This window comes from Nyctereutes procyonoides, unplaced genomic scaffold, assembly GCF_905146905.1.
Source record: "Nyctereutes procyonoides isolate TBG_1078 unplaced genomic scaffold, NYPRO_anot_genome, whole genome shotgun sequence".
NCBI classification, from domain to species: domain Eukaryota; kingdom Metazoa; phylum Chordata; class Mammalia; order Carnivora; family Canidae; genus Nyctereutes; species Nyctereutes procyonoides.
Genome location: NW_026575135.1, coordinates 67,867,488 through 67,879,513, shown reverse-complemented (window position 1 = coordinate 67,879,513; position 12,026 = coordinate 67,867,488). Strand labels below are relative to the sequence as shown.

The 12,026-nt window shown below is 34.1% G+C and overlaps 1 protein-coding gene across 4 annotated transcripts in view; it reads left to right on the top strand.

The window, feature by feature from the left end:
• The window catches only part of AP3S1 (adaptor related protein complex 3 subunit sigma 1), a 66,733-nt gene that overhangs the window by 18,703 nt on the left and 36,004 nt on the right, over positions 1 to 12,026 (top strand). For all 4 annotated transcript variants that reach the window (XM_055301465.1, XM_055301464.1, XM_055301467.1 and 1 more), the window contains exons 2-3: positions 6,557 to 6,648; positions 9,856 to 9,967. In XM_055301465.1, coding sequence (XP_055157440.1) covers positions 6,557 to 6,648; positions 9,856 to 9,967 — 204 coding nt within the window. The remainder of the gene's footprint in view (positions 1 to 6,556; positions 6,649 to 9,855; positions 9,968 to 12,026) is intronic.

Sequence of the window (12,026 nt, the reverse complement as noted above, 5' to 3'; positions counted from 1 at the left end):
ATAGGTTTCGGGGATCCCTGGGTGGCGCAGCGGTTTGGCGCCTGCCTTTGGCCCAGGGCGCGATCCTGGAGACCCGGGATCGAATCCCACGTCGGGCTCCCGGTGCATGGAACCTGCTTCTCCCTCTGCCTGTGTCTCTGCCTCTCTCTCTCTCTCTCTCTGTGACTATCATAAATAATAAAAAAAATTAAAAAAAAAAAGAAGATAGGTTTCCTTTAAGCGCTAGGGATATAGGAGAATGGAAGATTAGGGAGATAACACGGTTGAAGCCACAAGAGGAAGTAAGGTAATCCAAGGGACACCTTTTAGCTCTAGATGAAGACTAGAAGGAGATGGAGATGATCAAGCAAACCTAAAAAGGAAGAGGGCAGCTTTTTTCTTCCTTCCTCTCTGCTTTGCTCATTTGAATATTTTTATGAAATATTAAATAAATGTATATATTGAATATCTGCAAGGTGTAGGAACTAATACTTGAATTGCTGTGTGTTCACTATCTCCTTTGAAAAAAAATTACAAGTCTTTCTGAATGTCTCATATTCTATTCTGTTCTCTTTGTACTTAAGAGATAAGCACCATCTTGAATTTTTAAAAATCATTTTCATTTTTGTTTTACCACATTTTTGTCCTCAAAAAAACAGTTTACTGTTTAGTTTGACGTATATTTAAACTTTTAAAAAGTAGAATCATAGTATTTATATTCTTCTGTGACTTGATTAAAAAAATTCAACATTTCTAAGCTCATTTCTAGTATTTATATAGTTACAGTCCTTTTTATTGCTTTGTAATATTCCGTGCAGGAATGAAACACAGTTTATTATACAGTTTACATTGATGGACATTTTATATTGTGACTTTTTTGCTGTTACAAACAGTGCTGCTATAAGCATTCTTGCAAACATCTTTTTGAATTTCTTTAGGGTGTAACGGAGTTGAATACCTTTGTCCTTGGGTATGTTTACGTTCAGCTTTTACTAGGTAATGCTGGTGTGTTTCCAGAAGTGGTTGTACCAATTTACAGTTCTTTTAGTATGGGTGCTTTGTTGCTTCATATTCTTGCCAATACTTGATATTGTTAGACATATATCTTCGCTGGTAGTATGGGTACTTAATGTTGTCATTGTAATTTTTAACTAGTAGGGTTTTTTTTCCTTTTTTCTTTTTCTCCTGTGTGAAGTTGAACCTCTTCCATAGTTTATTTACCATTCTAATTTCCTTTTCTTGATGATTTCCTAAGTTCTGTTTTGCCAGTCGTTTTTATATTGAGATGTTTGTCTTTTTCTTACTGACGTCTAAGTGTTTTTTATATACACAGTATTATTCCTTTGTCAGTTTTTATGTATTGCAGCTATATTCTTTGTGTTCATAGCTTTCACTTCTTTTTCTGGTGTCTTTTGAGCATTAGAAATGCTTGCTTTTGATATGATCAAGTTTGCCAGTCTTTTTCTTTATGGTTAGCCTTATTTTGTGTCTTATTTAAAAGTCTAGCACGATTACAAGGTCATAAAGATACTTCCCTATTATATTTTTAAAGCTTTATAGTATAAGCATTGACATTCATTTTTAACCAACCTGGGAGTGATTTTTTAGTATAACATAAGAGATCTAAAACAGAAAGAAAACAACAATTTTTATTCTGGCACCATTCATGGAAATGTACTTCCTTTCCCTTCTGTTCTACAAAGCCTACTGTATGTTTTAAACTAAATTACCTTATATTTGTGTGGGTGTGTTTATGGTTCAGTTCCATTAGTCAGTTTCCCTATTTGTGCACCAGTATCACTTTTTGTATACCAGTATCATGTTATCTTAATTACTGTGACTTTATAATAATTTTTACCTGCTCAGCAGACCCTCTTACATTCTACTCGGGAGTGTCTTGTCATTCTTGTCTTCTGATTTAATATATATGTGTTGGAGACAGATTCAGGTTTTCAAGTTTATCTGTATTGGAATTTTTGAAAAGATTTTTAAATACTTATTTATGAGAGAGAGAGAACAAGCAGGGGAGGTGACAGAGGGAGAGGGAGAAGCAGGCTCCCCACTGAGCAGGGAGCCTGATGCAGGGCTTAATTCCAGGACCCTGGGATCATGACCTGAGCTGAAGGCAGACTCTAACCCACTGAACCACCCATGTGCCCCTACATTGGGATTTTGATTAGAATTACTTTGATACTTCGGAGCACTTTAAGGAGATTGGTATCTTCATAATATTGAATTATTCAATCTAGTCACCATACATTTTTCCATTTACTTAGCTCTTTAAGTTTTTTTGATAAAGTTTTATATTTTCTTCACAGAAGTCTTGCATGTTTTTGTTTCACTTATTCCTAGCACTGTTTGTTTTTTGAGAGTATTGTATGTGGTATCTTTTTAAAATTAGGTCTTCCACCTGACAGTTGGAGACAGTTGGAGAAGTTTAGAACTGCAATGGAGTTTTTGTGCTGGCTCTATCTTGTTATATTAATTTTAACACTTTTGTGTAAATTGTGTTAGATTTTCTACATGGAAAATCTTGTGGTCTGTGAATGACAGTTTTATTTCTTTGAAATTCTTTTATCTTTTATTTCTTTTTCTTGTTTTTCTTGTATTGATGACAGCTGATATGGCATTGAATAGGAAAACCATTACAGTTAACCTATCTTGTTTCTGATCTTAAAAAGAAGAAACCGTTTACATATTTTGTTTGTGAATATGTGTACAAAAGATGTCTTTTGGGTAGTCTTTTTTTTTTTTTCTTTTGGGTAGTCTTAATTAGAGAAAGTTCTCTTTAATTTACCAAGAGTTTTTTTTTTCTTTTTATTCAAGAATTGTTGTTTAATTTTATCAGATGCTTTTTTTCTGCATCTTTTAAATGATCTATTTTTTTCTCCTTAAATCTATTAATGTAGAAAATTAAAATTACATCAGTCTGTTTTCTAATATTGAATCAACCTGACAGTACTAGGATAAACCCATTTGGGACATGATATATTAATTTTTTTATTTTAATTTTTGTATCTATGTTTTTTGGTGAGATTGGCCTGCAGTGTTCATTTCTCATATATTCCTTGTCTGATTTTGTGTCAATATTGGCCTCATAAAATAAATTGAAAATGTTAATTCTTTATATGTGCTTTGGAAGAGTTGTGTAAGATTGGAGTGGTCTCTTTCTTGAATCATTGGTCACACTTAGTGTTAAAGCCATCAGGGCTTGATTTATTTTTGGTAGAGAGATTTAAAATTACTGTTTATTCTCTTTATGGTAATAGGATTATTAAAGTTTTCCTCTTTCTCCTTAGAACCATTTTATTAAAATTTTTTTAAGGAATTTTGCTACTTCCTCTTAGATTTTTTTTAGCTTACTGGCTTATTATGTTTGTCATACTAACTTATTACCTCTTAAATTTCTGCAGCATTTGTGACTAAGTCTCTTTTTGGATTGTTCATTGGTTGCGTATAGCAATACAGCAGATTTTTGAATGTTAATTTTGTATTTTGAACTTTGGTAGATTTGTTTATTAGCTTTAACAGTTTTTTAATGGATTCTTTAGACTTTTTTGGATATATGATCAATCTGCCACAGATATCGTCTGTGAATACAGGTGGTTTTACTTCTTTCCAATTTAAATGCCTGTTTGGGATTTTTAAAAAATATTGTTTTATTATTTTTTTATTTAAATTCAATTAGCCAACATATAGAACTTACTTAGTTTCAGATATAGAATTCAGTAATTCATCAGTTGCATGTAACAGCCAGTGCTCATCACATCACCCCATCTCCCCACCCATCTCCCTTCCAGCAACTCTCAGTTTCTTTCCCATAGTTAAGAGTCTCTTATGGTTTGTTTCACTCTCTGATATCTTCCCATTCTGTTTTTCCTTCCCTTCCCCTATGATTCTATGCACTGTTTTTTATATTCCTCATATGAGTGAAACTATATGATAATTGTCTTTCTCTGATTGATTTCTTTTACTCAGCATAATACCCTCCAGTTCCCTCCATATGGATGTAAATGGTAAGATTTCATCCTTTCTGATGGGAGAGTAGTATTCCATTGCATATATGTATACCACATCATTTCCATTCAACCATTGATGGACATTTCAGCTTTTTACATAATTTGGCTATCGTGGACATAGCTGCTATAAACATTGGGGTGCAGGTGCCCCTTTGAATTACTACATTTATATCTTTGGGGTAAACACCTAGTAGTGCAATTGCTGGGCCATAAGGTAGCTCTATTTTTAGCTTCTTGAGGAACCTCCATACTGTTTTCTAAAGTGGCTGTACCAACTCTTTACCAGTTAGAATAGTTAAAATTAACAAGTCAGCAAACAACAAATGTTGGTGAGGATGTGAAGAAAGGGGAGCCCTCTTACACTGTTGGTGGGAATGCAAGCTGGTAAAAAACATCCTTTTAATTATTGTTTTTTTTTTTTTTTTACCTAATTGCAATGTGCTTAGAGAATATGGTCTTTATGAAGCCAGTACTTTGAAAATTGCTAATCATTCCCTGGATTTTCTATGTTTTATTTTCATTTTATATATATATATCATTAATATATTACTTTTGCATGTTTTTGAAATTTATGTTAGTGGAATGATTACATGTCATTTTGTTACTTGCTTTTCTCCCTCTGCTATAGACTGAGTTGTGTCTCCCCCTCCCCTGCCAAATTCATATGTTGAAGCCTAACCCACAATTTGATGGTATTTGTTTTGTATTGGGGCTTTGGAAGATACTTAGGTGTAGATGAAGTTACTGAGGGTGGGGCCCTCATGATATTAGTGCTCTTCTAAGAGACACCAGAGAGCTTGTTCTTGTTCTCTCTTCCTACCATGTGAGGACACTATGAGAAGAAACTGTCCTTAAGCCAAGAAGAGAGCACTCACCAGAGACCAACTATGCTGGCACTTAATTTTTAATTTTTAATTTTTTTTTAAATGCTGACACTTGGGATCTTGAATCTCTAGCTTCCAGAATCATGACAACATAAATTTCTGGTAGTTAAGCCATCTAGTCTATGGTATTTTGTTAGGATAGCCCGAGCTAAGATACCATCTCTTTTTCACATTAAGTTTTTGAGACTCCTTCATATTGATGGGTGTAATTTACTTCTTTAATTTTTACTTATGATATTTCATTGTATGAATATACCATAATTTATCCATTTTATGATTGGTGGACTTTTGAGCAATTTCAGGTTTTTTTGTTGTTACAGTGCCTTGATGAACATTCTTCTACATGTCTCTGGTACACAGGTTAACAGTTTATTATGTGTATGTAATTGCCAATGTTCTGTTATTTTTAATCTTCAAAAACCGTGGTTTCATGTCACTTAGTATAGTATATAGGAGTGGGAATGCTGGATTATAAAACCATTTACCGAAATGATTATATCATTTATCCTCATACTTGGTGAGATGAGTTTCTTTGGCTCCACATCTTTATCTGTGTTTGATATTGTCAGATTTTTACACTTTGCTAATGTGATGCATGTGCAGTTACTTCATTGTTACTTTAATTTGTATTTCACTTAATTACCAATGAGGTTTAACATCTTTTCATTTTTTTTAGGGGAGGAGGGGCAGAGGGAGAGGGAGAGAGAGAATCTTAAGCAGGCTCGAGGCTCAGCACAGAAGCGGGGCTCCATTTCATGACCCTGAGATCATGACTTGAGCTGAAACTGAGAGTCAGACGCTTAACCAATTGAGCCACCTAGGTGTCTGCAGGTCTTTTCCATTTGTTTGTGAATAATCATATTTCCTTTCCTATGAAATTTCTATTTGTGATTTTACCCAGTTTTCTATTGCAGTGTTTGAGCCGATGTTTTTTATTGGGATGTGAATTGCTTGGTGAATTTAATACTTTTTTTAAAAAAAAGATTTTATTTATTCATGAGAGACACAGAGAGAGAGGTAGAGACATAGGAAGAGGGAGGAGAAGCAGGCTCCCTACAGAGAGCCCAGTGCAGAACTCGATCCCAGGACTCCGGGATCATGCCCTGAGCCAAAGGCAGACACTCAACCGCTAAGCCACCCAGGCGTCCCAATTTAATACTTATTGAGCCAATTTTTGGTCTTAGGCTATGTTTATACAACTAATATGGATACACTCTTCTTAGTTTGCATTTAAACTTAATTGGAAGCTCTAAACTTCCTGTATTTTCCATCCAATAAAATATGGATTAGCTACATGAATTATTTATAACTTTACTTCTCTGTTTCAGCTTACTCATTTATAAAACAATGGCCTTTGACTAGTTAATATCTAGTGTCCCTTTTACTAGTGTCTTTTATTCATCTGTCTAATATTTTTCTTTTTGGTTTTGGAAACTTAGAAATGTTAGTTGTAGCAAGCTATAAAATGTTGGTTTAGTTTTGGCTTTGCTTTTTGTTTTTTCAACAAAAAATGATGGGTTTTGTTTCTGTGAGATGTGATATGTTAGCTCTTCACGGACCTCTTTCTTAGATTAATTTCCCTGACAGATATTACTGCCTTATACTTTTAAAATTCTTAAAATACTGTTAAACCTAGAAATTTAATTCTAACATATATAAATTATTCTTTCTCAGAGTGAAGATACACAGCAGCAAATCATCAGGGAGACATTCCATTTGGTATCTAAGAGAGATGAAAATGTTTGTAATTTCCTAGAAGGAGGATTGTAAGTAAAGCATTTCATGGACATTTCAAATCTTTGACTATATGATTAAAATATATACTGTTTAATTGGTTATGGTAAAAAATTCCTAATTTTGATGAATTTGAATTAGATTAATTATCATCTATGTGAGCTATAAATCTAACTTAAAGAAATTTTTAATATATACAGTCCTTTTAAAAAAATGTTACAGAAGCATTTTATATAGAGTTCATATGGCAAAAATGCAAACATTACAGGGATGTGTAAAATTAATTATAAACTCAGTCTCCCTCTCCTGACTTTTTACTTTCTTGTGTATCCTTCTAGAAAATTAATTTTTCATTGACTAACATATAAAAGTATAACCTTAAAAAATTACCTACAGGATCACACTAGGAATGCTGGTTTACATGTTGGTCATTTTCATGTAGTATCTTTTTTTTTTAAAGATTTTATTTATTTATTCATGAGATACACACACAGAGAGAGAGAGAGAGAGACAGACAGACAGACATAGGCAGAGGGAGAACAGGAACCTGATACGGAACTCCATCCCTGGACTGGGATCACGCCCTGAGCCGAAAGCAGATCCTCAACTGCTGAGCCACCCAGGTGTCCCTTTCATGTAATATTTTAAAAAAGTTTTGCATATAAACACATTTAGAATAACCTCTTCTTTTTCATGACTAAAGGTTATTGCTTGGGGTAAATGGACCCTGTTCATAAAAATTTAGATTACATTCTCTATTATTATAAATAAGAATGAAATTTGCTTTCTGATACATATCTGTGCGCATGTATATATATACAAATGTATATAGGCAATCTGTATATAGGTAGAATTCAGCTAATAGAATTTTCTATTTTTAAAATGAATAAATAAAAACTAGTTATAATTAGCTTGCCAATTATATTATTTATATTTAAACTATTATAAAGCAATACTTTTAAATTAGAGTTCTATGAAAACAGTTTGCTGTCAAGTAGTTTTATAAGTGTTCCTACTCTTGTTTATATAATCAATTTCTTAATAACATATTTCCTCATTGACGAGTCAAAAACTAAACTTTAGCTAAGCTCCATTATGAAAAATGACAGATTAGTCAGAGAGACCTACACATTTCTGTATTTTAATATATATGATAAATATTATGAAAAATAGTTTGGATAATAGAAAATTCATTCTTACTTGACCATAAATTACTGTTTATCATGTTGAAAGTTTACTTGCATTTCTTATAAGGTTATATCATGCTGCAATTAAATTTGCAAATACATACTTAGAATTTATAAATTTTGCTATTAACTCCAGACTGCCCAATTTAATAGTTGAAACAGATATACCTGCTTTGTGTTTTTATTTTAATTATACTTTATTTCTATCACACTTGTGCAAGAATTGAGTTGCCTTTTCCATTATCACTTTTCTATATCTTAATATTTTAATCTCTCTTAGGGAACTTGTCATCCAGCACAGTGGTATGTGGTAGTCATGCAAGAACCTGGCTCTTCCAACCAGGATATTGTGGGAACTAGAAATTAGGGCTTAAATTTGTGATGATTACTTTCCAAGCTTAAAAAGAGTAGAGTAGAAAGCAAACATTGCATCAGAGATGAGGCTACACATCTGATTCAGTCCTAGTTTTGTGACTAACAAACTGGTATTCTTGGTCAGATCATTTAACTTCTTATACCTCAATTTTTCCCTCTGTAATATGAGATATTTAAAGTAAGAGGATTTCTAAAATAGTTTAAAGATAAAATTACATTTTTAAAGGCAAAGTATGTACTTATCATGTTATATATTAAAACTCTGCTTTCTTTTAATGGCATTGATAGTCTTTTTGAAACTTACAGTTTTCAATAGTTTGGTCTTCTCTTACAATAGAGCCAAACAAAAGTTTGAGATAATCACTAAATTGCTGATTCAGGATGAAGTGAATCCTGCTGTTAGTGCTCTTTTTTGTGGCTTTCCAGGAACAATTGCATTCATAGTCTGCAAAAATCATCTGGTATTCTTTAAATTGCATATACGTATTTTTAATTGAATATCTTTTCTAGAAATATGTCTAGCAAAGTAGTAACTTTTTTTTTTTAAAGTAGTAACTTTTAATTCTCGTCAAAGATCCTGCCCACGTTTGCTATAGGAAGACTTGACAGAAAGCTGTTTCTCTGAACCTGTGAATTCAGTGTTACTTTTACTGAGTTAAAAAATAGATGCTATTTTCCTGTGTCTTGTTTGCGTCTTCACTTAGCTTTGATTACATTTGGCCTTGATTTTTCTATATTATGTGTTAAGGATGTTTTAAGAAGGTGAACTAATTACTGTAAATATAACTATGAAATAGCTAACCTAGAAAAATACAAGATGTTTGGAATGAGTCCGAAATTATTATTTTTAAAATGCTGAAATTCCAGTCAGTGTAAATAAAAATATTTGATGAAAAAGTTGAGTATTTATTATCTCAGTCTTTTATATTTATATTGCAAAATAAACTGTTTTTGGAGGAGATTTTTGCGGTAAATTTTTCTAAAACTTAAGAAATGTCATTGTTTTTTCCCTCCCCTGTTGGTAATCAGTCTTAAATTGTATCACTTACTATGACCCATGGAGTTAAATCCAATAAGCACTTAAAATGCCCTGTGACCTGATTCCTGCCTACTTTTGTTTGTTTAGTAATCTTTTCTTGTCCATGCACCCTCTCTCTCTTCCTTGAACATATATATTCTGTTCTTGATGACCTGGCCTTTTTATTAGTTGTCACCTTTTTATGAAATACTCTTCTGTAAATGTTTTCATGGCTAACTCCTTATCATTAGCTTTCAGCCTGAATGTCACTCTTAAGGATTCATCTTAGATAGTAGATTCATCATTAGGCATCATCCTATTTTGAATCTCTGTGTAGTGCCTTCTACTCTGATCATTTTTTCTTATTTGTTTACTCTTCCTTACCCACTATCAGTACCTGGCAAATGATAGGTACTCAGTAGATAGTTTAATTAATGAATGAACTAAAATTAAGGACCAGCTCCTTTTACTTGTTATTTCTGAAGAAAACAACCATGTTAATTTGCTAAATCTCTGAGTTCACTTGAATGCTACACCTTTAAATTCTATGCCCAAACATCTTATAAAAAGGTTTTACACAAATTGTCAGTTTGCTTGAGCTTACGAAAATTTGTTTCATTTTATTCCTATAACATTCCAATTTTTGTTTTGTCATTTAGGTTAATTGGAGGATCTGACAACAAACTGATTTATAGACATTATGCAACATTATATTTTGTCTTCTGTGTGGATTCTTCAGAAAGTGAACTTGGCATTTTAGATCTAATTCAAGTAAGTTAACACTATCTAAATAACACTTTTGGCATTTATATATTTTAGAACTTGTATGTTAAATAAATTTTCTAAAATGATGTTCTGTTTGGTAAGAAATAGTAGATAGTGGATGAGTAAAACAGGGATAAGGGATACTGAAACACGTTGGCAAATTTAATCTGATTAAGACTAATCACAGCTAAATTCATCATGTATTTTTTTCCTGTTCTTATGAGTCATGCAAGTCCAGGAGTCGTGGATCTTTTACTGTGTACATCCAGATCTGATTCCCAAACCCATCCCTCCCTGCCTCACAAAAATCTTTCATAATGCTCCTGGAACTCAAGGTCAGTCATAACCAAATTCCTCTTTATCTTCAACCTCTTTGTTAATATTGCCTGCACTTTTTTGCTTTAAATTGAATCTTGCTTCCCTACTGACACTTTCTGTAACCATCTCAAGTAGTAGCAGTCCTCCTGCCTTCTTCATATTGCTGTCCCTTGAGGTATGTTCTTTGCTTTTCAATGCTTTTTCCAGATCATTCTCTTTTAAAATGCCTCCAGACTTTATTTCTATACCACCTTCTACCCACCTGTTTCAGTCTCACATCCCCACCTCCTATTCATTGAGGATTTTATCAAAAACCTTCAAAGGTCTGAGGTTTACCCTACTTGCAAACTAACAATTTAACTACAGAGTGTCATGGATGCTGAGAAGACTCAAGACTTCTGGGCTGGAATCAAAGGACTTATTCTGAACAGTGCAAGCAATAGACACAATAACAGCATTTGCTTACTAACTGGTTCCCCAAGTCCCAATTTCCAAAGTCAACAAAGGGTGACTTTAAGAGGATCAGGTGATACCTGTACACATAGTGTATTGAGTTATAGGAGAGGACCTGGAATCTTTTATATTGGACACTAATCATGTCTGTCCATGTCCTGGAGGAAGAGCATATCTTCCATGGGTTTAGATAAACCTACCCTTTGCTTTGGAGAGATACTCTATTTTCCAGGAGTGTTTGCTTATATGAGCTTGCTTGCAAAGATAGTCTGCAGTGATGGCAGTCTGTACCTCTGCTCTCGTTATATGCAGAAATGGCAGACTCATGGGGAATTGTCTCCTAACAGATTTTAGTCGTAGTTCATTGGCATTCACTCCAGTATTATCTTCTAATTCTTGGTGGGGATCCCTGGGTGGCGCAGCGGTTTAGCGCCTGCCTTCGGCCCAGGGCGCGATCCTGGAGACCCGGGATCGAATCCCACGTTGGGCTCCCGGTGCATGGAGTCTGCTTCTCCCTCTGCCTGTGTCTCTGCCTGCCTCTCTCTCTCTCTCTCTCTCTCTCTCTCTCTATCTCTCTGTGACTATCATTAAAAAAAAAAAAATTCTTGGTGATTTCAATATTCAGAATTCATGGGGATAATTCTTCCAGTACCCCGGTGTCTTCAGAACTGGAGTTCTTCTTCATTGAATCTTTGCCCTCTACCCCCACCTCGATGCTCATTTCTAGACCTTGTTTTTGTCCAAACTGCAATCACTCTATAATCTCAATTGCACAGTTTCCCCTCTGTCTACCATGTCTTATCTTCTCATATCACAATTTCTTTTTTTAAAAAAGATTTTATTTATTTATTCATGAGAGACACAGAGAGAGAGACAGAGACACAGGCAGAGGGAGAAGCAGGCTCCATGCAGGGAGCCCGACATGGGACTCGATCCCGGGACTCCAGGATCATGCCCTGGGCTGAAGGCGGTGCTAAACTACGGAGCCACCCAGGGATCCCCCTCATATCATACAATTTCTATTACTCCACTAATTCCTTGAGTCTGTTGGGACCTTCAGTCTTTCGAATCTAGCATTTTTCACTCTCTCTCGTCCTCCTAATGTCCTCTACTTTTTTTACCCAGCCTAAATTCCATCAATCATGATAGTCATACATTGTATAATTGTATACATTCAGCTCCTTCTTTGTACCCATACTTCTAAATGTACTTAGAGAAAAAAATGTAACCATACTACAGGTCTCACCTCATATTTATGATGTCTAATCTGGATGAGTCCTTAATGCTACCCAGT